We start from the raw sequence: 19,454 nt of genomic DNA on the forward strand, positions 1-19,454 counted from the left end.
CTCAGCTGGGGTTTTAAACATGACATTAGCTGTCTCATTGTAAACTGCAGTGTTGTCAGGGTGTGCACACTGCTGCCCTGAAGAGAAACAAGGCAGAGCTGCAGTGGTTTTTCCTCATTAAGAGATAAGACTGCCAGTGCTTCACACCCCTGAAAAACACACTGGTACAGCGCAGCGGTTTGGTGCATTGTGTCCACGAGACATTCATTTGCATGTAGCTGGAAAATTGTACACTGTGGGAACTGTGCAGTCTCCGGTAGAACATGACGCTTACAGATCCTCAACATTGGCTCTCAACTTGTCATCGTCACTAAGCTTTCACAGTCTTTGACATACAACAACAGCATGTAATGGAAATGTCGCACCTGGCTGCGGGGGTCTGTTGCTCTATTTATTTGTCAGTTTGTTCAGTGTGTAATTATTTTACCATCGATGCAGGCTGCCTCTGACAAGGTTGTGTCACTGAAGATTAGGACGCCACTGAGATTGGAAAATTGAAAATTCTGATAGCACCACCCTCTGGCTAACAAGCACATCTGCAGCGAAGTATGCATGTTCCCTGATGCAGGTTGTGCGTATGTTTATGAGCATATGTCCACACTTTATGCTGCCATTAGAATGCTATGTTTGTGTAAACCTACAAGGACATAAACGTGCTGGTGCTTTATCTGTTATCCTTGGATGATTTGAAAGTTACTCCTCAGAGGAAAATCAGCTGTGACAGGGTGCCAGAGGAGCAGAGAACTGCATTAGTTACGCTTGAAGGAGGAAGACATTTTATGCACCTGAACAACCGGTACTAAGGCACTACTAGCTCCCATATTAAAGAGATCTGTCTGCATCAGATGTGAGGAGATCACTCAATTTGAACAACATCATGTTTTGAATCATGTTAAGTATTTATTTTTGTTGCTCCATAGGCCTGAGAATCCGCTTGTTCAACTTCTCACTGAAGATTCTCACCTGTGCCCTGTACATTCTGAGAGTCAGCCTGGATAACCCCAATGAGGTCAATGGCAATCCATGGTAAGAGATGATTAGATTTTCACCGTGAGAGCACAGGGACGCAAAATTAGAAATGTTTCCCAGCAGGCATTCACTCACTCTCTTTGCTTCATGCGGCTGTTTTTATTTCTTTCAGCAGTGCAATATGTCGGAACAACAGTTGGAACAATTCTTATGAGCCGAAGGAAATCGACTGGTCAGTCAACATGGCAGTTTATAATAGATATTAATACGTTTAATTCTGCTGAGAGTGATTTAAACTTTCCTCTGGATTGTGACAGGGCCTTGATCCTCTGGGTGAACAGACGAGTTCCTGTATGGGCGATACAGGTGAGAGTAAAGTGCACATGAATCAAATTCCACCGCATGTACTGAATCTCGATGCATTATTTAACCCCAAAACACCACCAGCCATTTATTGGGTAAAAGCTCTGCTGGGTGCAGGACTGTAGTGCCTGAGATGAGAAGAGTTTGCTGTTTGCCGTTTATCTCCCTTCTCCTCTCTGCTCCAGGTGACAGTGGCCTTAATCAGTTTCTTGGAGACTATGCTTATCACATATCTCAGCTACAAGGTAAGGGACTGTTCAGTTTCTCACTTTAGTCCATGCCTGTGTGTCACAGCTGCGTGATTACAGTCCAGCGCTGTCTGGCACAGGGTCAAAGGAAGTTTTAAACTCAAATATCAAGTGCACTCACTCACTACAGGTTATGTAAACAGGTTTTCAGAGCTCGAAGAGCAGATTGTGTTTTAGTTATGTGAGCCAAATAATAATGAATGAGTTTCTGTTCTTAGTTCATCTGCATTTAAATGGAGGATTTATGGTGGCCCTGCTAATGAAAAAAAAAACAATCAAATTAAGATCTTCATTTTTTTCAAGTAAAAATGCACTGCAAAAACTGACCACCAAAGGAAATACTAATACAGGCTGTAAGTTGCACATCTCCTGTCGGTCTACTAGCTAACTACTAGCTACCTTGAAAACCCAGTTTTGCCTCCCCATACAGCAGCATGTCAAACATTCTCAGACATTCCGAGCTTGGATTTGAATACAACACAGTCTATTTACACAAGGATATTATGCCAAAGACTTTGCAGTGTTACCCTGTGCTAACTCTAGCAGACATGTTGCACCGTTGCTTTCAGCTCCTGGATCCTCTGATGTTTGGTCTGGAATCTTTTTTTTTATGTTGAGCCATTTCTTTTGTTTCTTCTTCCCTCAAAGGGTTTGTGGATTGTACATTTGTTTTATGAGGAGCAAGTGCCAATATTGTCCTTTTCTCAGCCGGGGATGAAATGAAGCCTTGTAAAATATGTTTTTTTATTTTTATTATTATTTTTCTCCTTAACTCCGGAATCGCCCTCTAAATTGCACCTCACAGTTCCACTTGCTTATGGTGTAATAATTTGAATGTGTGGTTAAAATGTAGTTCAGCTTCTTGTTGTTTATGACATTGCAGACTTTCTGAATTTTATTTTATTGTATTTTTAGGGGAACATTTGGGAGCAGATCTTCCAGATATCCTTCATATTGGAGATGATCAATACAGTGCCATTTATTATCACAGTAAGTAATTGATCATGTCCATGCATTTGATAAAATACCAGCCCAGAGCAAACAAATTTGACTCTTTCTCTCCTTTTTATTGAGGGTATTGATTTCCTATCTTTCTCTTTAAGATCTTCTGGCCTCCATTAAGAAACATATTCGTCCCTGTATTTCTTAACTGCTGGCTAGCCAAAGGTGCCCTGGAGAACATGATTGTAAGTATATTCAAAGCTGTAAACACTTTAATTACAGAGCACAAACAAAGCTGCCTGTTTTGTTTACTACTGCAGACCTTTAGGTTGTGTTAAGCTTCCTCTGGCAGACAGGCAGTGAGTTCAACAGAACAGACATATTTCTTGCTATACACTATAACACTAAGCTCCTTTTCAGCTAATGTTATTAGCTACATTTGTCTCTTTGACATTGTTAGCAGCAGCAGTGACTACTTGGATGAATTACCAGGCTGCCTAATTAGTTGGCTATCAAAGCTAACAACAGCTATTTATTCTAGGTTAGCTAAGGCCGACTTATTTGGAGACGGTCACACTGATTACTTTAACTCGTTCTGTTCATTTTCATTATCCAACGAACTTCACATGCTGGAGGTTAGTGACTCAATAAAAGCAAAAACCTGCACTGCAAAGAAAACTGATGAATTCATACCTACACGTCCAGGCGTAGGCAGGATGGAAAAACTTCACCTGCAAAGTGAATCAGTACATGACATTCTAAGCAGTTAGCTTGTGTCCAAATGGTGTAGTGTGCGTATGTGCCATCACTGTGATTCAGATGAAACTGCAACCAAGTATGAGTGTCATGCCAAGACGGAGGTTGGCAGATGGTAGAATCCAGGGCCAAGGAAGCGATGGCAGGCAGAACATGCTAACAAGGTGCTACTGAAAATGAGTCGTGAGCTGTTACATTTTAAGATAGACAGTATGCTAATGTAGGAGTATTAAAATGTTCTCCACGAGGGAAAGCGAGGGGGTTCTGCGTCGCGTACCACATCAAAACAGCACGTCTTGGCTTTAGTTTGAGTATGAATAGGGGTAATATAATGACACAGAGTGACTTTTTCCTCCATATTCCTGCTGAGAACTGATGTTTAGGTTTGCACTTCAGAGTCAATATGTATTTTTCAGTTCCCATAAAGTGGTTGTGGATTCTGCAATAAGTAGTGCATGGAGGAATACAGTGAATCTGCAGTGTAATAATGTCTCTTGCTGTCTCCAGAATGATTTCCATCGTGCCATCCAGAGGACACACTCTGCCATGTTCAACCAAGTGTTCATCCTCATCTGCACCTTGCTGTGTCTGGTTTTCACTGGGTGAGTGAACCAGAACTTTTTTTGCTGATGATCGTCTCACAGTCAATACTTTGCCGTGCTGTATGTGTTTTAAAAGTACAGGCTAAACAGGTAGACAATAGTGCAGACATAGTCGTGTGACGGCATTTTAACCTGGAGGTCTAAGGGCGTTTCTGTACTCTTGAAACCAGCTTCAAGCAGCTTTTGACACCTCCACCCTAGCTGCTTTTCTGGAGGTTGCTGCTTAGTCACACATGATCACTCTATTATCCGATTTTCCTTCATTGATTTCCCACTTTTTATAAAACCAATTTATTTTAATCAGGGCCGTCACCTTTTCAGATGTAATCTCTTCAGCAGTCTTCTTGAACTTTTACCACCACCACCACCACCTGGCAGCCACCTCCTCCACGGTGGTTAGACATCCTCATTTCACCCGGCCTCAGGGTTTCATTAAATCTCCAACATATCAATGAAAAAAACACAAATGAATTAGCAAGGGTGGGATGGAACCGATGGAACAATCAATGGTGTCACTTTAAACCAGGAGCCCTCGCTGCATTGACTGTGGTGCCCTTTGGTCTCTGTTAAATTGAATTCTGATTACCACTTTAGATCAGGCTAAATTGTAATACTGCAGCAGAATGCCTGAGTTAAATTTCAGGAGTTTTATTTTAATGTGCCTCATGTCAATGTGCAATTCCTCACTATCCTGCAGAGCTTGCGGCATTCAGCACCTAGAGAGAGCCGGGAAGAACTTATCCTTGTTTGACTCGTTCTATTTCTGCATCGTCACCTTCTCCACGGTGGGCTACGGGGACGTCACGCCACAGATCTGGCCCTCCCAGCTGCTGGTGGTGATTCTCATCTGTGTTGCCCTGGTGGTCCTCCCGTTACAGGTACTGCCCATATATCAAACCAGGACTTTTCAAAATGTAATGAAGGAATGCACACATTACGGAATCTGTGTTGTCATCAGGAACTCGGTGACCTTCATGGCGTTATCATGAAATATAAATGACACTTTCATACAGCCTGTCAGCAGTTAAAAATATCCAGAGGTGCTGCTGACTTCTCCGACAGTTTTTCCCTCAGAAGCCATTGCTCAAATCCCCTGCATTATTTACAGATGACAAAAAATGTTCATCACCTCAGATGTCTTGAAAAGCTTACTGTCCCTGCAGAGCAAATTGGATGACAGATAGAAATGAACTCCTGCTGCCAGCAAACGGTTCCATCAGCAGCTTCAGCAGCGGCACTTCATCTGTATCCGGACAGCAGATACATGTCTCAGTCAATATTAATTTCATTCTTTTTCTTTCGTCTGACGATGCACCCATGTTGTTGTCATTGTATCAGTTTGAAGAACTAGCGTACCTCTGGATGGAGAGCCAGAAGTTGGGGGGGAACTACAGCCGCCACCGGGCGCAGACGGAGAAGCATGTGGTGCTGTGTGTCAGCTCACTCAAGATAGACCTGCTGATGGATTTCCTCAACGAGTTCTATGCTCATCCCAGATTGCAGGTACAGATAATATGTTTTTTATCTGTAGAAGAGGACATAGCACATAAAATCAAGTCTCTATATTTTTCATGTGGCATGCAAACACTAACGCTTCATGCTGAAAAGATGATTCGTACAGCTCATTGAGGACGACACCATTAAAGTCTTCACCCAAGCATGATCCTGTAGTTATGGGTGAATGTATGCTGAGAGATTTTTGTGGGTGAATTGTAGCCAAGTTGTAATTTTGGATGAGGCTTCTTCTGTCACGACACAGAAAACAACAAGAAAATAAGTTTAGCATTTGACTCTTAAACTTCTTTATCTTTCAGGACTACTACGTGGTGATCCTGTGTCCGACAGAGATCGACATCCAGGTTCGGCGTATCCTTCAGATCCCTCTGTGGTCTCAGAGGGTTATCTACCTGCAGGGATCTGCGCTCAAAGACCAGGACCTGATGAGGGCCAAGTGAGTGAGAACACAGAATATAGAGATAGGAATCTCTGCAAAATGTAAAAATCCTCCGCTGACATTCACTGAAGGACAGCGTGAGACACTCACAGGTCCACTTGGCAGACCTCCGCTCGCACATCAGTGTAATGGGATTTCACTCTACGCTGATCATCTGCTCACATCAAAGGCCACATACATAAGCAGCAGTACTAATTCTGATAGATCACACTGGAATATGTTTGACCTGCCAGTTTTTCCATGTCGGTACAAAACATTGCAGCTCCTGTGTGCCGCTCGGAGCTGAATGGCTGGTTCAGGATATTACGCTGCTCGCTGGCAGATGTTGTTTTGCAGTTTTATGTTCTTTGAGCGAGGTGATGCTGGTGAAATGGGTTATGACCACTTGCCTTTAACACCCCCCTCAGTGCAGCAGATTAGATGCGATGGCATGATATGTAATATAAAATCACAGTGGCAGGTAGCTGTAAGCTCAGTCTCTTATGTGAAGCCAACACTGAAGAGTAACATCAGTATAGATTGTTTTCTCTCGTCGTCATGGGACATTAACCCTCATCCATGCACGTCTTTCCTTTTAAAGCATTGATCTTAAATAATGAATTTTACGTGTGGTTGAATGTCCTCTCTACAGCCACCAGCCCGTGACATATAACCTGTCTGCGTTTCTTTACATTCCTCCTTTGTTTTTCCGTCCACCCCGCAGGATGGACGACGCCGAGGCCTGCTTCATCCTGAGCAGCAGGAATGAAGTCGACCGAACTGCTGCTGTGAGTCACATCAAAGCATTTATAAACTCCCTCTCATCATGTGAATGATTGCGGTGGTGCAATTTCCCTTTCATATTAGCTGTGGGAATAGAAGATATGCAGATAATCCTATATTGAGTATTGCCCGAGCACTGCAAATTTAATGGTCCATAAAATTTGTTCTGCGTTTACAAATGAGTCACTGGATGAGTATAAAAAAACAGCTGCTTCCTCTCCTACAGGACCACCAGACTATTTTGAGGGCATGGGCTGCGAAGGATTTTGCTCCAAACTGCCCGCTCTACGTCCAGATTCTCAAACCCGAAAACAAATTCCATGTCAAGTTTGCTGGTAAGTTGAAGAACAGTTTCATATGTTTTGAGATGATGAACTTCACCTGATGTATTTGCTGAAATATCACCTGGCAATTTGTCCCTCCTTAATTAGATCATGTAGTCTGTGAGGAGGAGTTCAAGTATGCCATGCTGGCACTGAACTGTGTGTGTCCAGCCATGTCCACATTAGTCACACTCTTGGTTCACACCTCCAGAGGACAGTAAGTACACTTTTATTTATTTAAAAAGTACTGTAGCCATTTATTAACAAGTATACTTTATATACTTCAATAATTTGATGATTAATTTGTTGGATGAAACATTGATAATTAAAATGTATTTTCACATGTTTTTACTTTGATTTGATGGAAAAAGTCAAAGCCACATTTAAATCAAGAATCACTGAAAGGCTAGCTTAGCTTAGCATAAAGGTATTGTGAAAAAAAAAATTAAGGTTTAGAACATTAAAGTCAAAGACAATAATAAATGGAGTTTTGTTACCAACCAGGCTCTTTAGCCTTAATGCTAAGCTACACTCTAGCTATCCTTTGACTTTGGCTTTCTGCAAGCCAAAACCACACTCAAGGTGTGCATCCTGAATAGATGAATGGTCAGGTTAGCTTAGCTTAAAGGCTTTATCTAAAACACAATAAAGGTTTTGCACAGACTGAAACAAGCATGTACCCTTAATGCTGAGCTAAACTTACCAAACTCGCTGCAAGTCAGTAGATTTCTATTTGCTTTACAAAAAATAACGAACTTAAATAACAAACCTGAAAAGTAAAGTTATATATGAGAGCAAGAAATTGAATTGACTTTTAAATGTTTCAGTGCATTTAACTAGAAAAAAGGGAAGTCCTAGAGATCTTTGTTATATCTTTAATCAGTAGCGAGAGAGCTGAGCTTCAATGCTCCACAGTACTTATTGAAACCCAACACCACGTCTTTGTAATTTCACCCAGTAAATGATATTACCTCTGCCTCTATAGAAGCTCAGCACCTACAGAAAGTTCCTACCAAGTAAACTTTCAGTCCTCCTAGCTTTGAGTGCTCTGTTAAGGTTTAATATTATTTTGTGCCATTATACTTATGAACAGAATCGATCTTATAGAATTCATTTTAAAAAGAGGTGCAGAGGCACAGTTAAAGAACTGTACCATCAGTCATACACGTCAGTGCATATTACACTGTGAAGCCTATAAATCTGGTTTCTCACAGCAGGGTGACTACTACATCTTTACTGAAGCCGCTGTATATGGCTGTGAAGGTGGCAACCATCAGAATTGACTTCTTTGTGGCAGGAGTTCATTTAAACATTATCAAGCTGATAATGAAAGGACGGTCTCATACAAACCCTTCATTTTGTATTCATTATTGTGACTGTAATTAAGACTTAAGGGTCAGGACAGGTCATGGACGACTTACCTCAGTCTATAGGGAGAATTGACAATTGCTGACATGCAGATAAAGTCATGGCAAATCGATGGCAGCCATTTCCACTGTGACATCTAATTTAAACATTTTTTAGAGCTAAATGATTTTAATGTTCCTCCTTTCCAGGGAGGGGCAGCTGTCACCGGAGCAGTGGCAGAGGATGTACGGCCGCTGCTCTGGAAACGAGGTCTACCACATCCGCTTGTGTGACAGCAAGTTTTTTGGAGAGTACGATGGAAAGAGCTTCACATATGCCTCCTTTCACGCCCACAAGAAGTGAGTAAATCAGATTTATGCTGTAGAGCTAAGTTGCAGCTAGCTGGCATAGTTATTGCTTTGTTTGTTCAGTTACATTTTAGATAGCCAGCTAACGTTAGCTAGTGCTGCACACTGAGGCATAAACATTACTTTCAGGTTTATGTTTTTTTGTTATTAAGTTTTAAAAGGACGTATATATATTGGTCACAATTTTTGGGTTGAACCTTTTCTAATAAAAGCATGTTTGAAACTTGCAGGTACGGCGTGTGTCTGATCGGAGTGAAGAGGGAGGACAACAAGAGCATCCTCCTGAACCCTGGACCTCGCCACATCATGGCTGCCACTGACACCTGCTACTACATCAACATCACCAAGGAGGAGAACTCTGCCTTTATCTTCAAACAAGAGGAGAAGCATAGCAAGGGGCTACCTGCCTCCAGCCTCTACGACGCCCCCTCCAGGCTGCCTGTGCACAGCATCATCGCCAGCATGGGTAAGATTGGAGGGGGAGAAAAAAAAGAGAGAGAACAGGATGAATGGTTGTGATTGTACAATAGCAGCAGCAGACTCACAATTTTAAAAGGGTTTCCATGTATGAAGAGAAAATGGATGCTTTGTTGTTTCTTTACACTAAACTGCACTCACACCAGACTTTTCTCTGATTGGTGGCTGCAGTGGTGATGCAGTACGCTTCCGCTGACTGTGACGCATGAATTTTTTCTGACATGCTTTTTTACTTTGTTGGCTGACGTTATTGTGTTGTGCTTTTTTTTTTTTGATCTGTGAAAGTTGATCAGGCCACTTCATTTGGTAAGTTTGTGCATGACGCATCACTTGTTTTACACAGTGATAATTCATTATTCTATATGAACATTAACATTAAAAAAAAAACACATACATGTGCTGTTCTCATATCGTGTATCCTGATATACACTGATATATGTGTTGTGCATATATCTGGCATCATATTACAGCTAGTTTGATGTATATGAGGGACAATTTTAGTCCCTCATAGTTTTTTTAACTGTTTTTTTACTGCATGCTATTCATAGTAAAATATAACCAAATGTAATTTCCAGGCACTGTAGCCATAGATCTCCAGCACCCTGATCCTCCAGAGGAAAGTGGCAAGCTGACCTTACCCACAGAGAACGGTGCTGGAAGCCGCCGGCCGAGCATTGCTCCTGTCCTAGAAATCGCAGACTCCTCCGCCATCCTGCCCTGTGACCTCCTCAGCGACCAATCAGAGGATGAGACGAACCAATCAGACGAGGAAGGTTCCGTAGGGTCAGAGTAAGTGTTTTTTTTCCCACTCACAGTATGCCTGATGGATCTCACCCCTCCTGCTCGTCGCCATGTCTTAAGTGGTTGTAGGAGTGGAGATGGATGGGTGTGGAATAGGCGTGTAATCGGTGTGTCATGATGCTCTTAGGTGCGGAGTGACAGTGATGAATGTGCAAGTCCAGACTGTGAGGTCAGCACTTTCTCCTCTAGCAGGGCCCGTGTGTAGTGTCCCTTGCTGTCAGTGCTCATGTATTAATTGGCCAGACATCATGCCGCTATGACAGAATTTCGTCAATAAAGACGAAGGTCAAAGCCAGTGGTTTTTTTTCTCTCTCTGTATGTGGTTTCAATGCATACAAGTCCATCTGTGCAGCAGCTGTTGGAGCTAGACATTAGAGATAAAAATAAAAATGAACTTAACATGGCTTCTAACCTCTATTACTACACCTCATGGTGCTGCAGTACTTTTTAAGGGTTCTCAGAAAAGAGAGCTGCACTGAATAACACTGAAGGTCCCACAGTGCCACCATGTGGTGACCAGGCAGCAGCTGCACCTGTTATCAGTTTGAATCTCTTTTTTATTGGCACTGTAAAAGTGATTAAGGTAATTGCAGCTGATTACATTACAGACTGACACTTTGTTTCAAATCAACACAGGACATGATTAAAACTAGACAGACTTTGTAATGAAATTAAGCTTTGTCTTACTGATGTCAGTAATTTGTCGCAGAATCTAATAATGAACTAAAACCAAGAAACAATGTTGTGTTGATAGTAATTCACAGAGATATCCTGTATAACAAAGCCAAGATGTAAATCAGGAGGAGACTCGATGTCCTGTGCACTTCAAAGCCATAAATAAAAAAGTTTGAGAGCTTCACATCTTATAGATATTTAACTAATAGCATTTTTACAGCCTCCCCCACCCAGTTTTGCACATTTAATTGTTGAAATCCTGCCAAAATCTTGCTAAATGTTTGTTAAATTGCTGTTGATTGCGGTCGAGTCAATTATGGCATCTTGAAATGTAGGTTTTTGGCCCCTTTAAATTGGGACGTTTCATAGCTTGTGAAGGTAACGTGTGTTGTCTTGTTTCCAAAAGTTTTGTGAAGGGCTATCCTCCCAACTCGCCCTACATCGGCAGTTCTCCAACTCTGTGTCACCTTCTACCACAGAAGGCTCCGTTCTGCTGCCTTCGCCTCGACAGGGTGAGAAAGTCACTGTGATTTCTAGCGACCTCGGTGAAGCTTATAAAGCTTGACTTTTGTCGTCTTTCCTGTCTCCGTCCAGGGCTGCACACATAACAGCTTTGAGGATGCCAAGGCATACGGCTTCAAGAACAAGCTGATTATAGTGTCTGCGGAGACGGCAGGAAACGGTCTCTACAACTTCATCGTCCCTTTGAGGGCTTATTATCGGTCAAGAAAGGAGCTCAACCCCATAGTGCTGCTACTGGACTACCCGTAAGTGTTTTAACTTGAAAATTGCAGGTGTCATGTGTGTTTATATGAATATTTTAACAGTTAAGGATTCGATTTATGCTAATTTACTGCATGGCTTCCATACCAAGGGAGTAGCAGCCAGTAAAGGAAGCTTTTATTTGAGGCTCCCTTTGCCACATAAATGTCAGTGTGAGTGTGCACAGTTAAGACTTATTTGTGCAATTTAATTTGATCATTAGGAGCGGAAGAAATTCTCTATACAGAAAGTTAAGCTTAAATGGAATGAGCCTGTCTGTGTTGGAGCCTATATTTGCCACATGTAGGCCTTTGATTAAAAAGAAAAAATCACCACTGCCTTATATGTTTGCAATTTAAAATTGCTTTCAGTCAAGACTTGATAACAGCAGCAGGAACTCTCTTTGCTGAAGCTTCTGCATTATTCATACAAACCTGTGTGTGTGTGTGTTTGTGTACATTCTCTGTGTTTTGTCCTGTTGCTGTAACTCACTGTGTGTTTCATTAAGTTGGTCCAATTCTCCACGGTTGTTGAAACTGATAAACTACACAAAGCTCCAGCTATGTGGGACCCTCAGGAGTTTCCATAGCAACCTTTTCTTTCTTTTTTCTTTTTTTTTTGTAAATCACGCTATCAAAATGAAGAAGTAAACTTTTATTTCCCTGTTGTTCCATGATTAATTCAAATGAATCATCCCTGCCTTCATCAACAAGCAAATTTCAGGAAATGACTTGATCTGTGTCACCGGGGGTTTTACAAAGATAATTAGAGTGGGATGCTCATTCATGTTTCCTGTTTCCTGCAGACCAGACAACCACTTCTTAGAGGCCATTTGCTGCTTTCCAATGGTTTACTTCATGGCCGGCACCATCGATAAGTAAGTGTGCAAATTATATAAAACATGCTCATTTGATCCCCTAAGATAATGTATTTAATAATTTCAATAGTATTTCAAAGTAAAATGACAAGCAATCAATACACAAGCAGTATAAATGATATGAAATTTAATCCTTAATGGGGCTTAAAGACGCCACGGTGGAGATGTCTGTCCTCACTAGGACGTTGTGTCCCCGCAGCCAGGGGAAGAAATGTTTCAGAGCCAAATGGACAGTGATCAGCTCCAGACAGTTTATGTGGGTGAAGCACATATGAGGGCCCCACTTCCCGGTCACTGTCCTCCCTTTGTGTGTGGCACCCCAGCCTGTGAGAGAGGCATCTGTAGAGCTCACCTTCCTGGCCGAATCCGTTCCCATGGCGGCACCCTGGGTCAGAAACCCTGGGCTCCTCTACTAGGCGCAGAGCCAGGGAGCAGTCCACAGAGACCCTCACCCCCCGTTGATGTCCATCTCAGAGAGGATCTAGGCAAAGTGAGGCCACCCATCACTGAGTCCCTCTCACTGGCGCAGCAGAGAGGCGTGTGTCAGCATCCTGAATTTGTATTAAGTAGTAGTTCGGGACTCTGAGGTCCAGGGTGGCCCTCATCCACTTACCTTCATCATACGTCATTTGAAAAGGACCTAGGAAAGGACCCAGGAATGAAAAATGGCACCATTATCCTTATTGCCATTTCTCGTTTTCTGATATTAAAATAAAAACTGGGTAAAGAGTCAATGTCCGTTTTCCATTTTTCGACTTCGAATGGCCGCAAAATACACAGATGTTCTCCCGTAGTCGGACCATAGGCCGTATATAAGAGTGAGACACTAAACAAAAACAAGCTTTTACTGACAAAACCATAAAAACCTTTTCTTCAGAAGTTACATGCTCTGATAAACACTGTTATTCTGTAGCTTGGACAACCTGCTCCAGTGTGGTATAATCTACGCCGACAATCTGGTGGTGGTGGACAAGGAGAGCACTATGAGTGCTGAGGAAGACTACATGGCCGACGCCAAGACCATCGTCAACGTCCAGACTATGTTCAGGTAGCTCACACGTGGCTTTGAATATGCAGAACTGTTCTTTACACAGCTGGAACTGTCTTTTTTATTGTCCCTCGCTCAGGTTGTTCCCCAGTCTCAGCATCATCACTGAGCTCACACACCCATCCAACATGAGGTTCATGCAGTTCAGAGCCAAGGACTGCTACTCGCTCGCACTTTCCAGGCTGGAGAAGGTCTGTAATGCAGCCATGTTTTTTTTTTTTTAAGTCAAGTTGGATCCTAGAGAATGAATCTGCTGTAGCAGTAACGTTTTTAGCATACAAACTTTTTGTGGCTACATGATTTGTTTGTTTCTCTCTCTGTAAGATTCCTACATTTACATGATTAATCTATATCTTGTTATTAACGTCTGGAAAGGTATTTATGTGCTATGATTGTCTTTGTTCCTAAACCATTTCTCTTAGCTACAGGGCAGTAATAGCTTTGTGTGCAATAGTCAAACACAAACTCTGGAGAGCAGAGATCCAATAGTTTAGTAAACACACTGAAGAACACACGTTCTGTTTCCTGAATCTGTTTTTGGCTTCTTTTTTTTGCAGATCGAGCGTGATAAGGGCTCCAACCTGGCCTTTATGTTCCGGCTGCCATTTGCTGCTGGCCGGGTGTTCAGTATCAGCATGCTGGATACACTGTTGTACCAGGTGGGAGGCTGGGCTCACACTTGTGCCTCAGGTTGATGTAGCTGTGCTTATTTAATGCAACTCTCTCTCTCTGCTTTGACAGTCGTTTGTGAAGGACTACATGATAGCTATTGCAAGGCTTCTCCTCGGCCTGGACACCACGCCTGGCTCTGGGTACCTGTGTGTTGTATGTATTCATGCTTATACATGCTAAGATAATGAAAATGAGTGTGTGTGTGATGTGCAGAAACGTCATTGTCATTTATCTTGTCCTCAGATGAAGATTACAGAGGAGGACCTGTGGATCAGGACTTATGGCAGACTCTTTCAGAAACTGTGTTCATCCAGTGCAGAGATCCCCATAGGGATCTATCGCACCGAGTCACACATGTTCTCAACCTCAGAGGCAAGTTCACTTCACATTTTTGGGTTTGGTTTACTCTCATTTTAGTCCTTGCTTTGCCTTTTTTGTTTGAATCTCTACGTTTCTTCTTCCTTTTTTTGCAAATTCGTGCCAAGCAGGTTCTGGGAAATTCATATTTTCAGCTGCCAGATAATGTGACTAATGCAGAAAGCCTGTTGCAGTCACCTACCATCGCTGGCTATGGTTATTTTGCTGCTGCCTATAATAAAAAAAATAGTAAATCCATGTTTACTATTTTACAAGCTGATTTTGATGCTTTAAATAATTTAGTTTGCCCCCACCTTTTATGGCATCTCTTTTTGTTTGGATGTCTGTTTGTCCTTTCAGTGCAAGGACAGTTACCAACAGGTAAGACCCCACTGTTTAAGGTTTATTTCTTTTCATTGTGCTTTAAAAAAATACCTTACTGGTATTTTTTCATTCATTTATTGTGCATATAATGCTTCCATAAAAGAAGAAATTCAAAGCTTGTCAGGTCACACAGTTGAAAATTTCTTCAACATTTACTTGTCCTCTCCCAGTCTCAGATGTCCATCAACATGCAGCAGGGCGAGGAGCATCGTGATCGCGGAGGAGAGTCCTGGAAGGAGAAGACGGCCCACAGGAACTCCACCACCAGCGACCAGTCGGAGCACCCGCTGCTTAGAAAGAAGAGCATGCAGTGGGCGCGGCGGCTGAGCAGGAAGAACGCCAAACCGTCCAGCAGAGCAGAGCGCATCTCGCAGCAGAGGCTCAACCTGTACCGGCGCTCTGAGCGCCAGGAGCTGTCCGAGCTGGTGAAGAACCGCATGAAGCACCTCGGCCTGCCGACCGTGGGATACGGTGAGTTAAACCACAGATGGTGTGATTCTTCTGGATACTTTTGTATTTTATAGCAATCATACAAATTCTAAATAACACAACAGCTAATTTAATCATGAGTACATGTTATTTAGTCACAATGTGTCTGAAATGAAGTTTTTAAAGGGAATCTTTGGAGTAGAAATAATGATGTTGGTTGAGTATACTCAGTGAGTGAACACTGACGGCAAGGCTTGCAACTCTGACAAAGAAGTAGAGACTATGTAAACATGCATTTGTGCAGTTTAACAGCTTTTTGTTGGTTTTACTAAAAAATATAAATCAGTTAAACTGCAATAGTTTTAAAAAAGAAAGCCTGCAGATACTCCAAAAACTTGATGAATTTTTGTCATGTGACTGCTGGTCACAAAGGAGATAAACAATGGTTTTTAGTTGTGTTAAGGAGTGCAAAATTTTTTGTTTTTTACCGAATCTCATTTGTGCAGATGGTTTATTTTTTTTTTAGCAAATTTAAATTAGACATGTATAAGTAAAGTGTTTTTGCTGAATGATCACAGTTTTAAGTTAGATGATGCATTCAAGGACCCTAAAAAAGTGACAATTAGGTACAAGTAGTGTAAGATCAATCATAGCTGCTATCTGCCCATTTTCTCTGAACTCCAGTCTGCTTTTAGAAAGCATAATCATGGGTCACTCTGTTCTTCATCAGCTCTAATTAGGTCTCATGTATCAACACAAAAAGGGCCAAAGGGACCCTTCAGAGAGCCCTAGCTGAGGCGATTCTTTTGCTTTGCTCACTGAGGCATTACTCAACCAGTTAAATTATTTTTAGTATATTTAACACTCCAATCTGTGCACCCCACTCATGTTATCTCATCTCATCCCCTTTTACAATGTAGTGCTGTGAGTCTCAATAGTACCAATCGTTAACATCACACTGCATCATCATATATTCGGAAAACCTCATTTCCTCCTCACATCAGTTTCACACTCATCAAACTCCTTCCTCCATGTTTCATTCTGCACACACGTCACCACCACCACCACCCCCACCACCACACAGTCATGGTCATCTGTACCAACATGTGGATGTGAACATGTCATGCATGGAAATGCAAGAGCACTAAACCTTGTCTCTAATGCATTTGATCTGACGCCTGCATTCTCAGCTGCTCACTTGTCTTCTCCCAGCTTTATGCTTCAAAAGCAGAATCACAGTCCAGATGTGTTGTTAAATGTGTCAATTAAATACGTTTCAGGGAGCAATCCTGAGGATCTTAAGAACCTTGAATGTCAGTGAGGATTGCCTCAGCAGGATCATAACATGTGATTTGGAATTGATTCTGTGCACTCACTGATGCATGGCTTGGTTGCATCGCTCTCACACTTTTCAAATTTGCAAATGCATTCGCTGCCTGCCTGATGTTTTTATTTTTTTCCTGTTTTTTCCTCCTTCTTTCTCTGACTCTTCTGTCTCCCTACCCCCCCATCCCTCCTTTCGGCTTGTAGAGGATGTTTCTAATCTCACTGCGAGCGATGTCATGAATCGAGTAAATCTAGGATATTTGCAAGGTAACTCGTGTGCTGTTTATAAGTCCTTTTACAACTTGTGAGTGGTTACGTCCTTCTTGTGGTAAAGAAAGGATTATTTTTTTTGTCCTTTCGCCAGCATCCAGTAAAGAATAGTCCACAGAAAAAAAAAATACTTTTAAAGATTTGCATTATCTGTGAATCTCTAGTTATGAATGAACACATTAGGACATTAACAGTGAATACCGTTGCTCAGAGTTGCAGGACATTTCAGAGCACCCGTATACAGAGGGGACCAGGCTGTCAGGTTAGCTGGTTGATCACAGTACTGCAACTTTACTGCATGAGTGTGTGTGTTTGTGTGTGTGTGTGTCCTGCTGGAGTGAGTGGTAGATCTGCAGCCAGTCTCTCTCTGTCTCTGTCTCTCTCTCTCTCTCTTTTCCTCTCTGGTCTTTTCTGCATTGTGCTCCCGTGAGGTGACGTCCCAAATGGCTAGAGTACTGCAGGGCGTCAGAGTATGGCTTAAAGGAGTGGAGCGGAATGCATTATGTCTGTGGATGGAAGGTCAGATGTAGAACTGTATACATTTAATATATGATGTGGAAAATGAACTCAGAGAAGGGGGTGGCACTTTTTTTTCTTTTATTTTTAATTATTATTATTTCCATGTCAGCGCACCACTGACTCTATACCATGACCACTAAACCTACAGGCCAAAAGAGATTGTAGTCGGTTTGGTTTGATTTGTTACTCATGGCTCTGTGCTCCAGCACATTGAATTTGACATCCTTTAAAAATCTTTCGTTTTGTTGTTTTTCCTTCAAAACCTTTGGTGGTCTAAAGGACCAGTATCTTAAACCTCTTCCTTTAGACACGATTACTGATAACTTCAGTGAATGTACAAGGAGCCTTTGTCCACTAAAAGTGCATCATCTTGCACTTATCTCTGTGCAATGATACCAGTAAAAGCAACATCTCTGTAGCCTAACTCCTGTCAGTCTGTAGTGGTCTGCATGTGTATTAAGAAAAATGTACTTTACTGTAGGATTTCTCTTCCTGTAAGTTTTAGCGTACAGATAGGAGTTTGTTGTCTGTAGTTATGAGTTCACTGTGTCATTTTATTGACACGTGTTGACACAAGTCATTTTTGTCCCCATTCATCTCTCACTGTAGGCCTTAAATATGGGAGAATTAGTCTCCATGTTTAAAAACAGCGGGGTCTAGCTTAACATGGATGACAAAATGTTGATTAGTGGGTAAAACTCCAGTGCCTGCCACCCTGTGGTGACTTTGACTCATGAACACTGATTGATAGAAGCAGCCCAGTTATATATCCATTAACAGCGGGGACAGGCTCGAGCCTCCCTGTGACCTTATACTGGACAAAACAAATGTGTTGATGGATGACAGAAATAAAGTTTGACAGAAGGTTTGTCTGTCACTGCACTGGACTACAGAGCCAAAACAATAAGAATCAGCAGTCTGTGGCCATGGTGTCCTCTATTTTTTAATGCACTCCATAGTCTACAGTCACAGTATGTGAGGATTAGATGTTATTGAACGGATGATCAGGTAATCCTCTTCCACTCTCACACTCCCAATGCGTTCTGCTTCACTCTGTTTGGTTTGAGTCGCTCTGCGTATGGTCCAGTCTGATGGATGCTGGAGCATGTCCTCTTTGTTTGTCTGTGTCACGTGTCACTTTTGGGGAAAAGGGTGGGGTTGTTGTGGGAGTTGTGGGAGTTGCGGGTGATGTGGCTGAGTGTCGTCCGTTGGCATGGCAACCTGCCGCCTCACCAGCCTTGTTGGTCCAGTGTGGAATGTGCCAGGCGTTTTAAGACAGAAAAAAAAGGAATGAGATGATTCTGTTGTGTTGCCGCGGACGCTGACTGCATGCTCGCAGGCATGGGGGTGCTGTTTCAGTCAGCAGGCAGCATGCTGGCCTCCCCTTGTTCCACAAAGTGCCCTGTCAGTAACAGTTAGCCCTTCTCTCTCTTCCACCCCGCCTGGCTTTATAAAGGGCCACAAGCAGGTGGGTTGTCATGGAGACACACAAGCCCTCCTTTCCCTTCCTCCGTCCACCACACAACGCAAGTAGAAACCGCTCATATACACATAGACACACATCACACACACACACACAGTAACAGGACTCGTCTGGGAAATCAGAAGTTTCCTCTAATTGATTCTTAATTGACATTTTAATTAAAATTTTGTTACAACTCTTTTGTTCATATATCAGGATTCTAGTTATAAATACTAATTTAATAAGCACTAACGGTCCTCCCTCTGTAATTAACAGACTCGATCTGAGACTTTGTCTCGTCCTTTACGAGGGTCATTTTGCCTTTGTCCTGGCTGAAAGCTTAAAAACAGAGGAGAGTCATATTTTCAGTGGTTAGAGGGCTCATTACCTGGCTGATGTACTGTATAATGGAGGAGGACGAGGGAGGGCCCCAGACCTGCTCTGAAGGTCTCCTCCGTCTCCTTTTTTTCCTACAGACGAGATGAACGACCACCAGAACACACTGTCCTACGTCCTCATCAATCCTCCTCCTGACACCATGCTGGAGCTCAACGACATCGTGTAAGCACTGTTTCCTTTTTTTTCTTCTCTTTTTTTTTAAATTATCAGATGTGTTTGCCAACAACAAATTTCCCTTGAGCATGTGCAAATACCATTTACTCTGTTTTTAAAACTGTTGCAACGCAATCTTGCAATATTCTCTGTGTAAAGAAGAAGCAGGAAGAATATATCTTTTCATTAAATCATCTCTTCATATTTCA

The 19,454-nt window shown here is 42.2% G+C and overlaps 1 protein-coding gene across 3 annotated transcripts in view; it reads left to right on the forward strand.

Annotated features, from left to right (window-relative positions):
• LOC114441312 (potassium channel subfamily T member 1-like) overlaps positions 1-19,454 on the forward strand; it is a 51,353-nt gene that overhangs the window by 28,130 nt on the left and 3,769 nt on the right. Inside the window, exons 5-33 of one of the 3 annotated variants that reach the window (XM_028414168.1) lie at positions 921-1,026; positions 1,142-1,201; positions 1,287-1,335; positions 1,518-1,577; positions 2,496-2,570; positions 2,684-2,767; positions 3,786-3,880; positions 4,578-4,758; positions 5,219-5,383; positions 5,695-5,831; positions 6,538-6,601; positions 6,823-6,931; positions 7,028-7,136; positions 8,476-8,625; positions 8,865-9,100; positions 9,397-9,417; positions 9,687-9,900; positions 10,994-11,099; positions 11,182-11,354; positions 12,155-12,226; positions 13,140-13,274; positions 13,354-13,465; positions 13,832-13,933; positions 14,016-14,099; positions 14,190-14,318; positions 14,664-14,684; positions 14,858-15,158; positions 18,688-18,699; positions 19,170-19,254. In XM_028414168.1, coding sequence (XP_028269969.1) covers positions 921-1,026; positions 1,142-1,201; positions 1,287-1,335; positions 1,518-1,577; positions 2,496-2,570; positions 2,684-2,767; positions 3,786-3,880; positions 4,578-4,758; positions 5,219-5,383; positions 5,695-5,831; positions 6,538-6,601; positions 6,823-6,931; positions 7,028-7,136; positions 8,476-8,625; positions 8,865-9,100; positions 9,397-9,417; positions 9,687-9,900; positions 10,994-11,099; positions 11,182-11,354; positions 12,155-12,226; positions 13,140-13,274; positions 13,354-13,465; positions 13,832-13,933; positions 14,016-14,099; positions 14,190-14,318; positions 14,664-14,684; positions 14,858-15,158; positions 18,688-18,699; positions 19,170-19,254 — 3,247 coding nt within the window. The remainder of the gene's footprint in view (positions 1-920; positions 1,027-1,141; positions 1,202-1,286; positions 1,336-1,517; positions 1,578-2,495; positions 2,571-2,683; positions 2,768-3,785; positions 3,881-4,577; positions 4,759-5,218; positions 5,384-5,694; positions 5,832-6,537; positions 6,602-6,822; positions 6,932-7,027; positions 7,137-8,475; positions 8,626-8,864; positions 9,101-9,396; positions 9,418-9,686; positions 9,901-10,993; positions 11,100-11,181; positions 11,355-12,154; positions 12,227-13,139; positions 13,275-13,353; positions 13,466-13,831; positions 13,934-14,015; positions 14,100-14,189; positions 14,319-14,663; positions 14,685-14,857; positions 15,159-18,687; positions 18,700-19,169; positions 19,255-19,454) is intronic. The other 2 variants (XM_028414169.1, XM_028414170.1) reach the window with 2 other exon arrangements.

Source organism: Parambassis ranga, chromosome 9 (assembly GCF_900634625.1).
Source record: "Parambassis ranga chromosome 9, fParRan2.1, whole genome shotgun sequence".
Taxonomy (NCBI): domain Eukaryota; kingdom Metazoa; phylum Chordata; class Actinopteri; family Ambassidae; genus Parambassis; species Parambassis ranga.